Source organism: Hydra vulgaris, chromosome 11, assembly GCF_038396675.1.
Source record: "Hydra vulgaris chromosome 11, alternate assembly HydraT2T_AEP".
NCBI classification, from domain to species: Eukaryota; Metazoa; Cnidaria; class Hydrozoa; order Anthoathecata; family Hydridae; genus Hydra; species Hydra vulgaris.
In genome coordinates this window covers 1,577,231-1,599,879 of record NC_088930.1, presented here as the reverse complement: position 1 = coordinate 1,599,879, position 22,649 = coordinate 1,577,231, and the positions used below count along the sequence as shown (strand labels likewise).

At 26.5% G+C, this 22,649-nt stretch overlaps 1 protein-coding gene across 1 annotated transcript in view; it reads left to right on the top strand.

The window, feature by feature from the left end:
* The first annotated feature begins 5,807 nt into the window (after positions 1-5,807).
* Positions 5,808-22,649, top strand: part of LOC100209400 (proteasome subunit beta type-3) — a 41,775-nt gene continuing 24,933 nt past the window's right edge. The window contains exons 1-2 of the mRNA XM_065809773.1: positions 5,808-5,937; positions 15,778-15,962. Of these exons, the coding sequence (XP_065665845.1) occupies positions 5,935-5,937; positions 15,778-15,962 (188 nt within the window). The 5' untranslated portion in view covers positions 5,808-5,934. The remainder of the gene's footprint in view (positions 5,938-15,777; positions 15,963-22,649) is intronic.

The following is a 22,649-nucleotide window of genomic DNA, read 5'->3' as shown; positions in this document are numbered from 1 at the left end:
TTGCTTTTGCTTAAAGACATGACTTTGTTTTGCTAATTTGTTTGTAAACCAACAGGACAGCCGTAGTTTGTTTCGCATAATTATCATAAGTTATGATGTAACCCGGAACAATCGATAGTTTTAGCAATAGTCATTCAAATATACTGGCAACTCTGTTAAATATCAAAATAAGAGCCAATTAAACAAGTAAAAAACTACGAATAATAGAATTCGAATTTCATTTCAAAAATCAAGAAAATTATTTATCTAATTTAAAAATTACATTTTTTAATACAAACTTATAGGAATTTAACGATTTTACCGAATTTAAATTTTTTGTTTTTTGAAAAGTGTTTCATAGTTTTGGTCCGTGGTATGATATTCAGAATACTTACTACTAATACTTAGCAATTTAAAAGTATTCCATTGGTTTATTCTAAGAGAACACTTTTTGTTTACATTTTTTGTAAATTTATCATTAAAGTTTTTTGGAATCAAGATGTGGTAACATTTATACATAAAAATAAGGTGTTGGTAAATATTGATTGCACATATATTCATCATTTGCATGTCTTCCATTAATGGTTTTGCATGTTCATATATTATATATATATATATATATATATATATATATATATATATATATATATATATATATATATATATATATATATATATATATATATATTATTAGGCCAAAATATACTAGTTTCAGGTTTTCTGGTGTTTTCGGTACAAATTCGGTAAATCAAACTAATTGTTTTACTAATTTTTGATTGAATATAGTTTATATGGGGAAACCATTACAAATTAATTTTCATCAATAAGAATTCTAAGAATTTTATCGAATCATTTTTACTAACTAGTGCATCATTTAAAATCAAATCAGGTAACTCTGAAGGAAGTTTTTCATCTTGTGATTTTTTATGAAATAAAGTATATTTTGTTTTATCTACATTGAGTGAAAGTTTATTAGCCTTCAACCATTCATCGACATTCATTAGTTCAGAGTTTATGTCAGAATACAGTTGATTAATTTCACAGTTTGAAAGGAAGAGATTTGTGTCGTCAGCGAGCATTATTAAGTTAAGCTTTGCTGATGCATTATTTAAATCATTTACATGGTTTAAATCATTTAAATCATCAAGAAAAGCAATGGACCAAAAATTGAACCTTATTGAACTCAACATAAAATTTTAAGTTATCCTGATTCCTTACTAATAACATAATGTTTACTTTCCGTGAGGTAGCTTTTTAACCAATCATGGGTTTTATTTATCACTCCGTGGTGTTTAATTTTTTTTAAAAGAATGAGGTGATCAACCGTATCAAATGCTTTCGAAAGGTCAATGAATAACTCTTGACTGAAGGTATTATTTTCAAACCCTTTAGTAATTTGGTCTACTATTGCAATTATTGCGTGTTCTGTTGAATGGTTTTTCCAAAAACCAAAATGGTTATAGATTCTAATATAAATTACACGTTCAAATGTTTTTGAAAATACAGAAAGTACAGATACAGGTCTAAAATTAGAGATTTCAGATTGTTCATTATTTTAATTAGAGATTTCAGATTATTTTTGTAAATTGGATATACTTTTGCCAACTTTAGTGCTTCAGGAAAAATCCCTTCTTTTATTGAAAGAACAATTATAGTGCTTCAGGGAAAAACCCTTCTTTTATTGAAAGAACAACTTTAGTGCTCAGGAAAAATCCCTTCTTTTATTGAAAGTTTTATAATATGGAACAAAGGTCTGGAAATGTAGTTTTTGTTTAAAATAACTATATTACTAGAAACGTCATCTAAACCAGGTGATTTATTTTTTTTAAAAAAGAAAAAGCAATTTCATACTCTTTATGAAAAAAGTCGCGATCTCGCAGGATCGCGCCATTTAAAGATGGTTGAGCACATAAAAAAAAGTTTTAAAAATATGCAGAACTGCTTCACTAAGAAAAATGAAATGTTTTTGCAAAAAAAAAAAATGTGAAAAACTTTACCAAAAATCCATAATAACGCAAGAACAGTGTAAATAAAGACCTTAATCTTATGTTTTTAAAACACGTTATCTTGAGTTAGACTTAAGAACCATTAATAAAACTTTGCAGATCTTTTGATGACCTTATTTTACTCCATTTAACAGATGGAATTTTAATTAGTCTTTTTACATGTAAAGATATGTCCTTTTTTTTAAGATAAGTTAAATTTTGTACGATTTACAAGCAGTTTAAAGAAGTTAAAACTAAAAATAATAAGTTTTAAAAATAATTAAATAAAATCTATTTGTCAAATGAATTCTAATATTGTTAGGAATAGGTCCTGAAAATTTCAGAACAAAAGCTTAATTCAATCAGAAAAAATCATGTTTTGAAATCTTGATAAAATATGAAAAACTCAACTTAATGAAAAAACAAAAAAAAGTACAAAATAAATAAAAAAAATCACACTTAAGCAGTAAAATCATGTTAAAATCCTCCTGAAACATATCTTGAGGTTGCTTTGCTTTAAGGTTCTTACTGAATCCTTTTTTTATTACTCTCAGTTTTTTTCTCTGTTTCTTTACCGTAATAGTAGTCCTACGTTTCATTTGTTTTACTCTAAGATTGCCTGCTAAACTTGTTGTGTAACATTTCCTTGTATATCAAAATGGTGTAATACTTTAAATACACCATTTCTACCATCATTGAAATGTAAAATGACAAAGTTTCCACCAATTTCCATAACATCCTTACTAACAAATGTGGTTTTAGGTACTTTGGACCATATGAGTGAGTTGAGCGATTCATTTGAGTTTTGTGTTAGACCATGCAATCATTTTAACAATAAGTCATCTTTCTGTAAGTCTATAAAAATGGATGTAATGAGATTTTTGATTGTTAGAGGAATAGATGTATTTGGTTTTTAAGTTTTACTTAGAGTCCAATATTTGCACTAAGATGAATCATTTCGTGGATAAAACTGATGTCGTTCAGGATTTGGCATATCTTTAAAATGAAAAACTATTGAAAAAACAGTTGCATACAGATTATCAAGGTTATTTCTAATGGCATAACCAAAATAGTTCTGCATTAAGTTAATACAACTTTCAGTAAGTTTTCCTTTTCCTGGGAGAGGTGTTTTAGTGCCTTTATGAAACTTAACAATGCTACGCAATCGAGTACCTAATCGTTTTTGGACATGAGCAATACTTTATTGGCGTTATATTATATTAACTTTATTGCCGTTATATTATATTCACTATATGGGATGGCTTTTACTACATCCATAAAAGAAATTGTATCACCATCTCCTAAGTATTCTTTATAAATAAGAGTGTTCTTTAAAACAGAACGCTTAATAATTTAAAGTTTTTTAAAAAAATTTTTTTAAAATTTCAACATTTTTTGGAACTACGCCATTCCATGCTCTCTTTTTTCTTCTGCTAATATTTTGTTTATTTGTTTTTTTAGAGTTAATTTTTTTTCTTATTTGTTATTTATGATAGATCTTATAATTTATTACTAATTAACAATAAATCTCTAATACAATACTAACAACAATAAGGTCTAATACAACAATAACAGCATGAATCTTTAAATCAAAAACGTTGGTTTTGCTTCCGCAAAATTCTCAACATTCGAATTTCTTTAAAAGCAAAGCTGATAAATAAACAATTAAAAGCATGATAGACACAACAAAAAGGCAAATTAGCTTGCGATTTTGCAATTTTGCTCAACATATATAATAAACGAAGGTATGGTTATGGTTGCTACGGCGTTGCTAAGGTAAATTATATTGCAAATGTAGATTTTATCACATTTACAAAAATAGTTCCTGTTCCATACATACATCAAAAGAAAGAGGATAAATTTTTGAACAAGATAAAATAAAATTTTTTTTTTTTTCATATTTCGATCAAAAATTTGTATTGTGCTCTACCACCTTAAGATATTTTTGAAAAGAATTTAGTGTAGTTATGATTTTTTTAACAAGGTTCGGGCCGATGTTTGTAAAGTATTTATTTAACTCATTCGAGATATGTAATGGACAATAAATATCAGATTTATTGATATTTATTCTTTGAGGTAGTATAGCCGTATTTGTTTTCTTTGTTCCCATTATATCGTTAATTAAATCCCATGTTTTTTTCACATCAAATTTGTTTTTTGTAACTTCTTTACTATAATATTTTTCGTAAAAGCGTTTTTTTTTTTTTGTAACTTTTTTTATTATCTTCAGTTCTGCTTTTAAAAATTTATTGTAAAGTTTTTGTTTGTTTTTTGAATATTTTATAAGAGTTTTATCCATCCAAGGATTTTTTTTAGTTATTTTTAATTCATATAGGCACGTTTCGTTAAAAATATCAAGAAATGTTTTTAAGAAAATAATAAATGCTTTATTTGTATTATCACAATTAAAAACCTGATTCCACGTCTCTTGCTTTTGTTTATCAGAAAGATTATTCTTAATAACTTCTGATATGTTGCGATTTTTATAACTTTTATATATTGTTATAACTTTTCGATCGCCAAAATTTAAGATGGAATTTTTATATAAACAGTCTTGAAAAAAAAATGTATAGAAATATAGGAGTGATTTATAGAGCTAAACCATTTCTTAATTTTAAATCGCTAAAAGTTTTTTACTTTGCTTTTATCCAAAGTTACCTAACATACTGTAATATCGCCTAGGAAAGTACCAATCATACAAAATTAAAAAAGCTTTACAGTAAACGAAAACATGCAAGTCGAATTATATTTGGAGCAAATAGAGCAGAACCCTGTGAGCCTTTATTGTGTTTATTTGGAGCTTTAAATATTTACAAATTAATATACATAAAATTTTAGTTTTTATGTATAGAACTTAGCTAGGAATGTCGTTAAAAGTATTAGAATCCAATTTTAGTGAAATCTGCCATAAATTATCAGTCAACAACTTTGCCTCACTCAATAGAACAAATATTAACAATAGGGTATCAAATTTCCAAACAACAGTGCAAACTCTGGATTCAATCTGGTATCCGGTTTGTACATCTTTCAATTATTCAATTATATACATCTTTAGCAGTTCCGAGGCTAATGCATGGTCTGGAACTCTGTGAAAATAGAGAGTCAACGATGCAAAGACTTAATAAACTTGGAAGAAATGCAGTAAAGTCATTTTTTAATATCTCCAAGTATAGCAAAAACTAATAAACTCTCTATTTAAAGTTCGGGATATATCAACTTACATACAACAAAATAAAATAAATCTATTTATCCGTCTATTAAATGATAAAGTAACTTTTGAAATCATCAACTCTCAGCTTAACTATTGTTCATTAAAATATTCATTTTTAAATGATAGGAATTATGTAAGATCCATAAAATAAATATGAAAAACTTAATTTAGGATAAGAAGAAAGTGAAAATTAATATTTCAGAAAATATAATTCCTGAAGATACTTATCAAATTTTAGTACAGGCAATTCAATGTTGGAATGCAAAGCAACAGCGAACAATGTTCAAAAATACTCTTGAAGAAAACATTCCTAAGTGATCTACTTTATTCTCTCTTTATATATCTTAAACCATTTTTATGTATTTTTACCTTGTAATCACATTTACAGAGGGTGTTTAATAAAATAATAATAATTAAATAATAGGCCGTGGAATAAAATAAAGCAATTGCTTTTACTCAGTAATTGGTCAGCTTTACGTGAATAAAAACTGTAAAAAAATTTCTTAAGTTATTATTTACGTAAAGTTAAGCAATTTACTTAGTAAATGGTCAGGTTTATGCAAATAGAAACTTAAATAAAATAGCTTAAATTTTTGTTTACGTAAAGCTGACCAATTACTAAGTAAAGGCAATTGCTAGTTTTTGTTCACCCGGCCTAATAAGTTGAACTTAACGGGGGTTAGCCGTAGCCTCGTCATTTTTATACGGTTGTGTGTCAGAAATTAAGAAGGTGCTCATATTCCATCAACTGTTATCAATATGGTATGTATTATTATTTGTTGTTTAATATGATACATCTAGGTTAAATGAGATATCATATTGAGTCAAAAAGATAATGTTGTCCATAAAATGTAATTATTAATTTCAAATTTTTTGTGTTTATATAGATGTCAAAAAAAGTTGTGCTAAAGGTTTTAGGAAACATTTATAAAATGTTTACAATATCTCACAATTTAAAACTGGCAATCAGTAACTAACTTAGCAATAGTAAGATCTCATCTCATATATACTAGTCTAAATTTTATGATCCGCTACATTAATAACTGAATAAATAATAAAGTTCAAAAATTTTATAGTCTTTTGAATGCGTTTAATAAGTATCGAAAAATCTTTTCTGTTTAAAATGTAAGGTTATACATATGGGCAAAAATAATCCAAATAGAGTGTATTTAATGCATGATATTGACACCAGACACAACCATACCATATCTAGTATGGAAGATGAAAGAGACCTAGGCGTAGTAATACAATCAGATCTAAAATGGCTAACTCAAGTTAACTCAGCTGTTAGTAAAGCAAATATGATGCTAGGCATTATAAAACAGACATTTAAATATTTTGATAGCAATATGGTAAAAAAGTTATTTACAACTTTTGTTCGCCCACATCTGGAATTAGCTGTTAACAATTTGACATTATTAAAATTGAAAAAGTCCAAAGAAGAGCCACTAAGATAGCACAGTGTTAAAGAAATTACTATATGAAAGAAGATTAGAGGTCATGCAACTAACAACTCTGAGCGTCAAATATATGGTGATATAATCCTGCAATATTTTTATATTGCTATTCAATATGGCTACAATAAAATCAATTGAGTTTCCCAGTACAATTACACCGAGTCACAAGAGAGCCCTTGTCTGAGACAACACAAATTTAAATTGAAAAAGCTATTCTGCTAAAATGCTCATAGATACAATTTTTTTTGCAAATCATATAGACCGCACGTGGAATAATCTGCCGAATGATATAATAGAAGCTCAGTCAATAAGTCTATTCAAAAGCATAACAGTAAACACCTATTTAGTCAAAAGCTGATACAGTGCAATATCTATTGTTATTGCACTTCACAACTGTTTTAAAAACAGCTTTTGTTTATTGTTATTATTATTTTAATATATTTATTTTTATCCTCTTATTACCAAGTTCTTCATCTTATGTGTCTATTATTCATTAACCTTAACTCCAAATAGTCTACTTCCATCCATTTATAATCTAAAGGTTGATCTTTTTGTTTTTTTAATAGAAGCAAGACAACTGTAAGACCCAATACAATAAATAATATGAATATTTTCTTAAATATATTTGTGTCATAAACCTTTTACATAAATGCATTATTTGATATTATCAAATATCAAACTTTCTTGCTTATATATTTTGTAATTTTCTTAAACATGCACAATTATAAGCATATTATATTAGGTTTTATGAAATTTTTAAACTAAATAAAAACTAGAATGCTATGCATCATTAAAAAGGTCTTAAGTACTGTTTTTTAAAGATCAAAATATTAATAAAATCTAACAAACCAATCAAAATTTGTGAGGTTTTAAAGAGCTATATTTTTGATATATATGGGTTTGTTGAAAAACTGCAGTCAAAATTTAGTTTTTCTGGACTTAAATTGATATAACTTAAACTGATATAACTAAGTGCAAATGGTGTAAGTGCAAACTCGCATAAGTGCAAAGCAGTTGCAAAAACTGATAGAAGTTTGAACTGGCATAAGTACACCAAAAGTACTTGCAAATGTTAAAGTAAGTGTGAATTGGCATAAGTGCAAACTAGCGTAAGTACGAAGTAGTTGCATAAACTGGCACAAGTTCAAACTGGCACAGGTGCAAACTGGCATAAATGCAAATTGGCATAAGTGCACCAAAAGAATTTGAAAACATTGGCATAAGTGCGAATTGACATAAGTGCCAAGTAGTTACTAAAACTGGCATAAGTGTGAAATGACACAGGTGTTCCAAATAAAATTGCAAATATTACCTGGCATAAGTGCAAATTGACATAAATGCGAATTGACATTTCGCCAATTTGCACTTATGCCAGTTCGCACTGATGCCAATTTCAACAAGTTCTTTTGGTGCATTTTGTGTTGTTCTCCAGAACTCTCTTTAATTTTTTCTAAACTATATAATAAATGTAATATTCTTTTTTTCAAGTAACTCACAACTTAATAGTGGTTGCTTGCAGCCTTATTGGTGAATCAGAATGATAAAAAAAGAAACTTATGTCAGTTTGCACTGATGCCAATTCTCACTTATACCAATGTTTGCAAATTTATTCTGCACACTTATGCCAATTCGCACATATTTCATTTTTGCAACTGCTTCGCACTTATGAAATTCACGCTCATTCAGCCTCCCAAGCCAATATACTACATCAGGCCTTGTTTTAAAGCGTTAAGCTGCCGGCAATTTACGTATGCCTAAAGCTATTTTATGTACACCTTATCATTTTTTAACTCTTAAATTATTCTATAATCAGTAAGATAAAAGAAGTAATTAATTTTATAAAAAACCAATTTTGAATGATAATTATGGGGTTGTCCGTAAATTACGTCATGCTCTTTGGGGGAGGGGAGGTAGTGGTTTTGTGACGACTCATACACATCTTGCTACTGAAGTGTTATGATTATGTGACGAGGGGGTAGGTCGAAAATGGTCAAAAATTGCATGACATAATTAATGGACGACCCCTATGTAAAAAATATGTTATAAGAGTTTGTATAGCAGTTATGTTAGATATAATTGCAATTTACATAATTTGAAAAAAAACTCAGAAAACTTAACCTCTGTTAAAGGGATCCCAAACAGTCGAGACATGTTGTGTTCATATTAAAGAGAAAGATTTAAAAAAAAAATGTTTGGACTTAATTCTTTTGATTAAAACAAAATAATAAATGCGATCCAAGAAAGACTAACTTTTTTGTTTTAGTCAAAGCTCGCCTTCTCCGTTTTTTTGTAGACCATATAGTCTTCTTAATTACGCCATAATCTACAGACTTAGTAATTTATTCAAGCGTGTTTGTTCCTAAGAGTATATGACTTCATTGATTTTTTTATTTGTTTAAAATATTGATTCTGTAAACAAACAAAAAAATCAATGGCGTCATGTATTAAAACTCATAGGAATAAATCATTTTTTTAAAAATCATTCTCTTTAGTATGAACACAACATGTCTTGGCAGTTTGGGATCCTTTTAAGCTAATTTTTATATCGAAATATTTAGTAACAAAAAACAAAATTGTTTATAGTTAATAACAAAATTTTATTATTATTATTATTATTTTTATTTTGTTATTATGATTGATTTTTTCGCTTGAAAAATGGTATTACTTTAAGCTTGAAGCAAAGATCATAATAATATAATTTAATTCTTATAAAAAATATACGATTTAATTTATAACTAATCTAATAAAAATATGTAATTTTATTCTGATAAAAAAATATATAGTTTAAATTTGATTTAAAAGTATATATAATTTATTTCTGATTAAAAAAGTATATTTAAGTTTATTAAAATTATTGTTGATGATTGGGTTTAACTTAACTATCAAATTTATTTTAAAATATTACTGAATATTGTTCAATATTTAAATTTTGCTATTTCTTAAAAAAAGATTAGCTTATTTTTATTGCAATTGTTTTTCTGGTTTTATATTTTTATTGCTATGATGAAACTGTTGGAGACAAATGGTCTGATGATAAATGTTCTATGCTGCACGATTTTAGATTATCAATTATCTCAAATGTAAAGGATATCAAATTGATTTGCAATTTATATGCTAGGCAAAATATAAAATAAAAAGTTTTACATTGATTTTATTATCTAGTTCATAAAACTGAAAAACTTGACAGCATAACCATTTCATTACCAATTAGAACTCTATCACATTCGGTATAGGTATGACACCCTATATGGTATTAGGTGTCATACCTGTATAGGTATGACACCACTATAGAATGTGACAGACACATGGACATTGCAAATCAAATGTTTCTAGCAGAAACACTAGACGATCTCATAAAAAACCATAACAATTCAATATTATATATAAACATGATAGAAAAAAAATTTCTAAAATTTGCAGAGTTTCAAAGCCAAACTTCTTGGTTGTTTATTCATTTAATATATGTTCACCTAGAGAATTTAAAATTAAATTAAATTATATGAAGAACTGGAAATTTTTATTTTTATGTGTTATATCCCATATGTTTAGATCAAAGTTCTGTTGCCTTTTTTTTGTTAAAAATTTAAAGACTTATTGAAGCTAAACATTTTCTAAGTGGACAAAATAAGGCATTATTTGATATTATTTTATCTTATTTTCAAAAAATTTATTTTGTTTTTCTTTGAAATTAGAAAAACACATTTTTATTAACGGTTTGTTCATATTTAGTTTTGTATGGTTTATACAAACTTGATATAAAGTGATGGAACACAGACAGCATGGAATCATCTAAATAGATGAAGTAGGGGAAGAGATAAGGTTGCAATGCTATTTTGTGTAAAGTTAAAAAAAAAACTTTTATATAGTTTTTTATTTGAGTTTTTTTTATCAAAAATGGTGGGGGTGAGGGGTAAGGCACACTTAATACGTTGTGGTTATATACAACGTATTAAGTGTGTGGTCCTATCACACACTTAATACGTTGTGGTTATATATTACAATGTGTTACCATCTACTTTTAAAAAAATAAGTGCTCTAAAATCTTACAAGCTAATGTGGTTCATTTACGACGGAAAAATCACAGAATGAATGTCCAAAATGAGTGTCTTGTTTTTAAAAGAATACTGTGAATAAATAATTCTTGTATTTAGACTATCTAATGTCACTAAACACTAAATTTCATTTTTCTCAAAATGAGAAAAATGTGACATCTGTGGTTTTACCCGTGTGGTCTACATATATATATATATATATATATATATATATATATATATATATATATATATATATATATATATATATATATATATATATATATATATATATATATATATATATATATATATATATATATATATTATATATATATATATATATATATATATATATATATATATATATATATATATATATATATATATATATATATATATATCAATCAACCCTCAGAATTAGGAAAAATAAGGTAGGCAATTATGTGCCGATCTTAATCTTTTTGAGGTGGCATCAGGGCGGCAAAAATTATTCGATACAAAGGTCTGACCATAAAGCATAGAAATGAGGTTGGCAAATTTTGCCGACCTCCAACACTTTGAGGTCGGCATTGCCGAATACCGACCCTAATTCCAAGTGTTGATATATATTTAATCCTCAGAATTAGGTTTGGCATTCAGTTATGCTGACCTAACTGCCGACCTAAAAGTGTTTGAGGTCAGCAAAAAATTGCTGACTTCGTTTCTATGATTTATAGTAATCTCTTTGTGTCAAGTTTTTTTTTCCAACCTAATACCAACCTCTAACAGTTTGAGGTCGGCAATTTATTGCTGACCTCACTTTTTCTAATTCTGAGTGCTGTATATCAAGGATCCCAGGAAGCATGTGTGGTTGCACGCCTTGTTCGTCCATGTTTAAAGTAATTTTTTTAGACTAACTAACCATGGCAGTTCGCAACTTATAAAGCGTTTCAATAATTCACGCCAAAAAGCTAAACTTATTTACTTAGAAAAAAATAATTCTTAAATAAGGAAACAAAATTGTAACGAAATATGAAGTTTAATTAAATAAACTAAAAAATTTATTAGTTAAAGAAAGTAAATTAAAAAAAAGTTTTTTTATATAATTTTAATACTTTTTTTTTACAGTCGTTCTTGAAAAAAATCTTTTATAACGATTTAACAACAATTGAAAGTTTTTTCTTTTTCTGGATACTTATACAATAGGAAAATAAGAAAATAAAATGTTATTTATTTTCGTTCCTTTAAAAAATATTTAATTAACAAATTTTGTTAATGACGGAATAAGTTAATTAACAGAATAACTTCTTTAATAAATGTATTTACCGCATTTGATGCATGTATGAAATTGCCAATATTAATACAAATTACTAGAGATAATCAACGTAACGATTTCTCTGTTAAAAAAAAATGTATTTAAAAACCTAAACAAAAGTTTTAAAAAGGCTCCTAAAAATTTCCTTAAGAAAGTTCAGTAAATTAACAATGCACTAGCACACAAAATTTTGCAGCATTGTTTCATTTTTTTTTTACATGAAAAACTAGTTTAAAAAAAATAAATAGCAATTAGTTTCCTCGCTTTCCTGTCCATTGATAAAAACAGTAAAGTTTAGCAAAGACATTTGAAAAACAAATTTAAAAACTGTTCGTGTTTTTAGCGCAATTTATAAAGTATTTCAAATACTGACTGAAAAAAGTTGCGAAAAAATTGTAAATCAAAAAATATTTTTATTTTCGTTATATTCTTATCTACTTTTTTCCTTGGCTTGTATCAATTTTGGTAGTGTAAAATAATAAACGCTCTAAAAATAAGAAGACAAAAACTAAGTATTTACTACTGAGGTATATTATTTTTTTGACAATAATTTTCTTTTTTTTAATAATAATTTTTTTTAGCTTATTTTATTTAGATTTTCTATTTCGTATAGTCTTTGGTTCTTTTCTTTGAGTATTGCTGATTTATTCTCTATTTTCTTATAGCTTTATTTTGCCGCGAATTCCTAAAACACTTACTATATCAAAACGTGGTCAAGTTGTTTAAAAAAATTACTTTAAGCATGGACATACAAGGCGTGCGACCGCACACGCTTCCTGGGAAGGCTTGGTATATATATATATATATATATATATATATATATATATATATATATATATATATATATATATATATATATATATATATATATATATATATATATATATATATATATATATATATGCACATATATATCAGGCCTTGTAATGATGCAGGAGCGATTGCTTCATGCACATAAAACACACCCGCAAACAACCTTCCAGGCACAACAAATAGCGCTCGCTAGTTTTATTACAAGAGTAAAAAATTGCACTCATATAAAGAACTTGCGAGGGAGAAAATTATAAGTTGATTTTATAGAAAATATTTCTTGTAAAATTTTTTTGCTGAAGTGAAAATATGTTTAAATAGTAGAGTTTGCATATTGTTAAGTAAAGCAGTTGTATTCATAATAAAGAACAACAAGCATAATTTATGCGTGATGTACTTCAAATTTTATATTTGCGGTATAAGTTCAAATTAAAAATGATTTATTTCTTCTAAATCCAGCATGTTTTTTTTTTTAATTTAAGTTAAACTTTATCATATTATCCACTTAATCGTACCCTGATTAAGTCGAACCATTAGCTAACTCGTATACTTTTTTAGGATCCTTTTGACAAAAAAATTTGCTTAACTAGAACTTTTACTTTGAATTGCATAAAAGTCCATGTAATAAAATATCAAAACTTGCAACACTTCAATGAAATTCCAAACTTAAATGTTAAAAAATTAAATATCTTGCTTGATATTTATAAATATCTTGGGTAGTATTTATAAATATCTTATGAATAAATATCTAGCTTGAAAAGTTTATCAAACTAAAACTTCAATTTTGTACAGGTTTGATCACATTCTATTAATTAATGACTATTTTATTTAAAATTCAAAAATATCAAACATTGGAATATCAATTATTTTTTGTCAAATATAAGTTAATAAACTAAATATTTCACTGGTATCTTTGAATCAGTTAAGCTTATATTATAAAGCTAAACACAACTTAAAATTAAAAAAAAAAGTTCCAATGAACAATATGTTTAGTAAATATATTTGTTATATAACTTTGAATTAAAACTTTTGGAAACGTGCTCACAAACAAAAGAAAAATTGTTACGTCTCTAGTTTCAGTGCATTTCTCAAAATATATTTGTCAGTATATATGTTATTTATATATTATATTTGTATAAGTATATATATACTTACACTGATATATATATATATATATATATATATATATATATATATATATATATATATATATATATATAAGTATAAGTCTATTATACATTTATTAAGTATATAATCACTATAAAATATTATTCACTTGATAATAATTAAATAGCACATTCAGTTTAAATTAGAAAGCAGTTTTCTATTTTGTACAAACAATGAATGAAAAGTTATGAAGTCATTACTGCTAACAGATAAAATAGAATGTTAACTATTTTCAAAACATTTCGCCCCAATTAGAATAGGAAATTTAAATTAAAAAATTAAAACTTGATTGAATTTTGAAAAATCAAAAGTTATGTAGTAGTCTTTTAGTAAATGTCAATACTTCATTATTTTTATTTAATATCAAAGCTGCAGTAACATATTTTTTTCGGTAGATAGACAAATGCATTAACTAAAAAACCAAAGCTTTCTTTGTCTCATTTCCTGGACTTCACATAAAAAAATTCAAACAAAAAGTTGTCCACTCTTTTCTTGTACGCACTGGTACGCTTTTGAGTGACCCCCTCCCTATACTTGTGTACGTAATTTATGGATGACCCCATAGCTACCAATTTCCAACACTGAATATTGCTCTCAAAGACTTGATGCCGAGTGAGCATAATTGCGCTTGTTGATAAAATATTTTAGTGTTACAAGCACGAAATATCGCACTGGGCAATTTTATTCATCACATGCACTGATACAAAATATATATATATATATATATATATTTTGAGAGTGAAAGCAGACATCTTTTATCAAAAATGTCTGCTCTCACTCTCTAAATGTGTTAAAAGATTAAAAAAAATTTGAAAAAAAATTTTTTCAGGGGTAACTCAAGTCTCTTAAACATCAAGTTCCTAATTTTATCAAAAAAAAGAAAAGTTCTTTAAATGTATTTCATTTTGGGTCTCAAAAGAAGTGACTTTTATAAAAAAAATTTAAAGTAATAATCCTTTTATAGAAAACATTTTAATAAAAGTTTTTGGTAAAAAAAAAAAAAAAAAAAGCCATTGCAAAAGTTAAAGCTGGCAAGCTGATTTGCAAGCGAGCTGCAGAATTATACTGTATACCTTGAAGGACACTAGAAGGAAGAATTCAATATCTAGAAAGGATAGCTGGAGCTGGTACATGAACAAATCTTAGCTATGTGACTGAAAAATCTTAGCTATGTGACTGAAGAAAAAAAATAGGTAAAAAAGGTTGAGGGGGACATGCCTGATACCTCTCAGTATTGATGACCATGCCTCCAGTTATTGAATATTGTTAGATTTTTTTTATTTAACTGATTGTAAATGTGTTTTTAAGATTTATAATTTAAAATAAAAAGTTTATGTTGTAAATAACTAAGGTGGCGAAATTCCCCCAAACTAGATTTTATTGGGGTAATTTTGCCACCCCATTTTTTCTGCTCTAATTATTTAAAAAGAAATGAAAATTAAATTTTTTTATATTAACTTTAAAAAAAAATTTGATTTTGATAAATTTTCACTAATTCTTTCAAATTAAATTGAAAGAATTAGTGGCAAAATTCCCCCATCTTACTCTATATTAAATATAAACTTTATATTTATAAACTTTAAATATATAATACTTATAAATATATAGTTTTGCATGGTGGTCTATAAGTTTCTTCCATAAACTGTAGTTTTAAAGAGAGCACTAATAAACCAAACCAAAAAAAGTTAAATAAAAAATTTTTTTTTTATTAAATGATACATTGCTTGCCCAAACCAAACCTTCAGTCAATGTAGTAGCCTTGTAGCAGCAGGCTATAAAATAGTCGATGTAGCTTATTATATTTTAATAATTTCACACTTTAGCTTTCCTTAAATTTTAGAGTGTTATGAGTATTAATGGGTCTGCTCTAGTAGCAATGAAAGGAAAAAATTGTGTTGCAATCGCCGCAGATAGAAGATATGGTGTACAGTTTCAAACGATTGCATGTGATTTTGAAAAAACATTTCAAATGGGAGATAAACTGTTTTTAGGTTTATCAGGATTAGCAACAGATATACAAACTGTGTAAGAAGCAAAATTTTTTCTTGTTTTTATGTGTTATGTTAACAATTTTATTATATATTTTATTTATTTATCAAAATTTCTAAATTTTCAAAGATTAGATTTTCAGTGTTAGCTATTTTAGTATTAGTTGAACTTTAGTATTAAAGAATTTAAGAGTAATATAGATAAGAATTTTGTTTAAAAATATGTTGTCCTTATTTGATTCTGATCCTTAAAGGGATCCCAAATTGCTGAGAAAAGTTGTGTTCATATTAAAGAGAATGATAAAAAAAAAAAAGTGTTTGGGCAGAATTTTTTTAAGTAAAACAAAATAATAAAGGTATAACAAGAAAAACAAACTTTTTTGTTTTACTCGAAGATCGCCATCTCCATGCTAGCCAGTTCCACAAAGTCTTTAAAATATATGCCGCAAGCCACAGACTTTATAATTTATTCAAATGCCTTTAATTCCAAAGAGTTTTAGTAAATGATGTCATAGTAGAATTTTGATAAGAAATCTAAAAATTCTTTTTTTATATAAATTATAGAATTTTTTTTTTCTTATTATTATAGATTACTAAAGAATTTGTTTAGTTACTTATTATTATATAAAAGTTTTTTTTTTCATTATAATTTACTATAGAATTTCTTTAGTTATTTTATTTTCTAAATTTCCCGATGTTCGCATCAAAAGTATGACTTAAGTATTGCAGATATTCTAAGCTTGTTTAATTGCTATAAATTGTTTTTGTGTTATATTTATTGTTTTTAAATGATTATTATCCTTATTAAGATTCTGTTAAAAAAATTATTTTGTATTCTTTAACACTACCACAAGCCACTGACAGCTAGTTTTAATTTTATTCAAATTTTGACCGCAAGCCGCTGGTAGCAGCTTTCAAATATGCCTCACAATCTTGTTTTGTACATAAATTTTTACTATAGATACATAATTTGCATGTTCTTAAGGTTTAATCAATTCTCTAAATAATCATGAACATATAAGAGCAATATTGTGTTATTATAAAAAGTTCACTTGACAAAGTTAAAAATCTTGAGCAATCCTTGATAAAAAAAACTTCTTTAAATTTATATCTAAAGTAAAGCAGCGTTAGCACTGTAAAATTTAACTTGTGGAAATGTATAAGTATTTAGCAAAGTAATTACAAATGTCTTTTGCAGAAAAACCTTCTTTTTATACATTACATGAGTTTCATTTTGGACTTAATGTTTTAGTTACTATATATAAATCAGTGGCTTTAAGGACTTTGCATTTTTTATTGTTCAATGATGCCTGTTAAAAACTTATTAAAAAAATTCATTTGTTTAGCTTTCTATTGATATATAGTTTGTTATGCATTTAAAGAAATTTGCTATTCAAATTTTATTTAGTTGTCAATGTTATGCCATCCAAATTTTATTCAAAAAAAAATGTGCGGTTGCAGCTTAAAGATTTTTGTTAAAACGGTTGGTAGCGAAAGAGTTAACCTTATAAAAGTTTAACAGCATTTATTTGCTAAACTTTTCATCGGGTACAAATATTTTTGAAATTCTTACTTAATAATGTGAGAATATATTTAATGAAGTTTATTCTGTAAAACATGTATTGCTTATTTTATTTCTAAAATTAAACAATTATTGGTCAAGGTTGCAAAAAAGTGTAGCATTATCGAGTCAATTTTAAAATTGAAATCATTTGATGAAAAACTTTTTATTGTCAATTTTGGTAGTTTTTTGATTTGCAATTTTAAGAGACAGCTTTTAATGTAAAATATTTGCCAAATATGACATAAATAGGGAAATATTAAGTAAATATGTTTTTTAACGTGCATTGCAACACATTGACAATTTTATTTGCCATCTGTCTTGAATTATTGTCATAAAACATTCATTATTGGTTTTAATTAATAAAAAGCTATCTGTAAATTTGTTAAGTGTAAAATCTATAAATATTTTTTAACTAAAAATTTAAAAATTTGGCAAATATCTCTAATAAATGATGTCGTTTACCAAAATTCTTTATTAATTAAAAATTTAAGAATTTATAAAATGTAATTTCGATAGGAGAACAAAAGCATCTTAATGATAAACAGCTTAGATAAACTAGAAAAAAAGTTCACGATGTTTACATGAAAAGAAAAAAGATTCAGAATATATATCAAAGTTATCAATGTCTTTTTTGAGTATTTATTATATTTAAGATTTATTATGGTTTAACATAAAAATCTTAATTTTATTTGGTTCTTGTGCTCTATAAAAAAACATTCTTTTGTTTAGTTTCCTATAAAATTTATAGGAAAGTCATACAATTGATAATAAACGTTTATTTTAAAAAACCAATATAACAAATAATATTGATTCAAAAAAAAAAATTCTACGATGACATCATTTACTATAACTCTTTGAAATTTAACGCGCTTGAATAAATTATAAAGTCTGTAGATTGCAACATATATTTTTAAGGCTTTCAGGAACTGGGTAACATGGAGACAACGACAGACTTGGTCAGGAAGCGGGAGCGATCGCTCTTGATTACTGACCACAGAAATAATATTTAGTTGCGAAAAACTAGCCAGGTTTTGTAGTTGTTTTGAGAACATTTAAGTTTACGTATGTCCGTAAAACAAAAATTATTTGTTTTCGAGCATACATGGAAACATACATAAACTTGAATGTTCTCAAAACATCTTGTTGTGAATAAAAAGAATATTCACGAACACTAAAAACACGCCAAATCTACGAACAAACTACTTCTATTGGTTCAAAAAATATGCTGACTAAGGGAAATAAAGTTCTAGAGTTTTTTGTTGAATTGTTTTAAAAATTGTATTATTCGAAATTTGTTGAGTTTTGATATCTCTAGCATAAATTGGTTTAACCCTTTTGAGCCCCGTGTAGCAGATCTGCAACAGATATTTATTAACCTGGCATTTGAGTATGGCTTATCTATTTATGTCAAAAATACCGATTGTGGCATATTTGCAACTCAGTTTCATTACATAATTAATTTGGATATTATAAGTTTGTGTTATCAAGACAAACACCAACACTCAAATCTTATTTTTAAAAAATAGCGATATTGTCTATAATGTGGCTCCAAATTAATTTCTTTTATATAATCTTATGACAGTTAAGATATGAATTTAATCTTTCTTTTAATATAAAGAAGTTTAAAGAAGTTCTTGCAAGTGTTTGTTATAGTTTTTATAATTTTAAATGTATAAAATAGCATGCTTAGGTTATATATAGCAGATATGCTACAATGGGATATTTTATGCATATTATTTTTGTTTAACTTATAATTAATTTTAGATGTATAAAAACAAAAATTATAACATAGAAGAGGCTCTTGCTTATATTCTTGATGGAGATAGTGACTTTGATGACTGAATGACTCAGATTCAGATCATGAATATCAATAAGATTGTAGATAATAATGATTTTTGTGATTAAGGACCTGTTCGGCAACTGAATGTAAATTGTGAAGAAGAAAATGTCCCTCATTATAATAATGATAGTAGTGATGATGACCAACCTTTGTCTAATATGGTAAATAAGAACAATCCAGTATAACGACTTTGGAAAAAGGTTGACTTACATGTTGGTGATACAAAATTTCAGGAGCTATCACCGCAACCCATACCAGATGACAGGACTCCCTATCAGTACTTCAAAATGTTTGTCACGGATGAGCTTCTTAAAACAGAGCAAAGCAATTTATACAGCACTCAATCAACTGGTTCAAGTATTAGTTTAACACCAAAAGAGATTGAAAATTTTTTTAGTGTCTATTTACGGATGGGGCTTGTTAAGATGCCATCGATTAGATCATATTGGGAAGCATATATGAGCTATGATGGTGTTAGCTCTGTTTAGTCAAGAAATCGTTTCTGGTCTGAAATCTATTTTGCATAGTTTACATTTTGTTGATAATATAAATGTAACACAGGAAACTAAGGATAGTGACCACATTTGGAAGTTGCGCAAAATGTGGTCACTATCCCTATTCATTCTGGTGATACCTTTGGAAGGTATCACCAGAAGAATTTCATAGTGTGGATGAAATCATGATTGTTTTTAAAGGACGCTCTCTAATAAAGCAATACCTACCAAACAAACAAACCAAATGGGGATTCAAACTTAGGGGTAGAAGTGGATCTAGTGGATTTCTTTATGATTTAGATGTTTACCAGGATAAAGAAACCGAATCAAGTAAAGCATCAACATATAGATCCCGGAATCGGTAGTCCTTAATATGTCATCCAGCTTACCATAACTTTAAAGTATTTTCAGATAATTTTTTCACATCGCTAACTCTGTTGGATATGCTCAAGGAACGATCAATTTGGTTTGTAGGCACCATTTGTACAAACCATTTGAACAAGTGTCCATTACCATGTGAAACGGATTTACATAAAGATGGCCGTGGAAGCTATGATTATTGTACTGACACATATTCAAATTTAGTTTTGGTAATTCCAACATATCTTCATATGTTGGAATTGAACCGGTTCATACTGTTAAATGATATGACCGAAAGTATAAAAAGTATATAAATGTTAATCAACTATATATTATTAAAACATACCACAAGTATATGGGTGGAATCGATAAGCTTGATATGATGTACTCGTTTTACAAAGCTTATCTTAAGTGTCATCATTGGTATATTTACATTAGGCGCATACAATAGTGATCGCACTATTAAATGCATGGTTTCTATACCGTAGATATTTAAAATTAATAAACCCAAAAACAAAACATATGCCCTTGAAAAAGTCTAATAAAGGCAGAGAAATGTAAGGTTGGCAGACCATCTCTTGAAGCAATGATATCACCAAAGGCTAAAAAAACTGTGGTTCAAAGCAACGCAACGCAAGACATAAGACAAGACGGAGTAAACCATCTACCAGTATACACTGAGAAAAGACAACGATGTAAAAAATGCCCTGCAGGGTTTTCATACATTCAATGCCAAAAATGTAATGTTTGACTTGGTATGCAAAGAGAACGAAATTGTTTCAAGGATTTTCATTTATAAGAACTGGCACTACCAGAAAAAAAGGTTTTAAATGTTTTTTGTCTCTATTAGAGACAAAAAACATTTAAAACCTTTTTTTTCCCTTAAAAGTCTGTTGTAGCAGATATGTTACAATTTAAAAAAGTTCATTGTCAAAAAAAAAATCAAAAAAAGTTATGTTTTTGTATTTTGCACCTCAAACATGTATTTACACAGTTGATCATTTTTTTTTATATAGTTAAGCTTGGGTGGGCTCAAAGGGTTAAGAATATACTATCAAATGAACTATTACTTTAATACTAAGGCTCATTCTTGGAGCCACACCTGCAAAGTCGTAAATCTTTTAAACTAATATTATTTGTTTACAAAAATAAATGTTTTAAATATATACTTTTTAAATTGTCAAAATTTTGAAAGTTTATCATGTATTATTGATTTTTATTAATATATTCTTATTTTTTATTTAAAAAGTATGTATTTTTTATGTAAATGTAATTTTGTGTATCTGTTTTTTATTCTTATGTAATCTTTTAAAGCATTTTTTTACGATTTATTTTGTAAACAAAAAGACTTTTATTTATTTTTATTTGATTTATTTTGTAAACAAAAAAACAATATTTGCATTTTCAATGAAATAGTTAATAATCATTGAAGTTAATAAAACTAATTATGAAATAATGAAGTTTCTGGTTACTAAACACAAACATGCATTCAAAGTAACTCGCGCTATATATATATATATATATATATATATATATATATATATATATATATATATATATATATATATATATATATATATATATATATATATATATATATATATATATACAGGGCTTGTGATGAAAAAAATCCTCAAGTGTGTTATATCGCGCTCGTAAAATTAGAATATGTTTTCATCGAGCATGATTATGTGTGCTCGAGATAACGTCGGCGAGCAGGATCATGAAAATTGCTGAAGGCGATGCTCATAAAAAGCTTTTTATTTGTTGCATAATTCTTTTGTCAAAAAATCTTTGAATTAGTACCAAACTCATGAAACTACTTCAATGAAGTAGATTTTTATACTTCCAAACTTCTTGTATATTGTCAGATCGCGATTTTATTTTTAACTATTTATGTTATAAAAAAATAATATCAAACAAAAACGCAACTTCTTATTGATTTAGTATTGAAGCATGACTTAGTTTTGCTTCGTTGTTTTGATATATGTATTATAAAATGTTACGCTGTAAACTTAATTAACGGTTGATGGTTTTTATATTTCTTGATATTTTTTATTCAAATTAATTATTTAATTTTTTTCTAAAATTTCTTTTTTAAATTACATTTTTTTATCTTAAAAAAATAACACAAGAATAATTTGAAATAATAATAAATAAGAATAATAACTTTCCATTTAATAAATATTGACATCATTACTTTGTTTCCTTTTCGAATGTCCTTGATTGCGAACATTCTAAACAACAGAATCGTTTTAAATTTGAGTTAAAATAAATAGTAGTTAATAAAAAACCTATACTATGAACAAAAGCTAATTTTAAAAATTACTCAATTATTAATACTTATTTTTATTATAAACGATGTGTGGACTATTACAAACAATAAATCAAATAAATCTTACTTGATATTTTCTCAAGATTAAAAATACTCTGCAGTTTCAATTTTCTTACAATGGTTTTCTAATT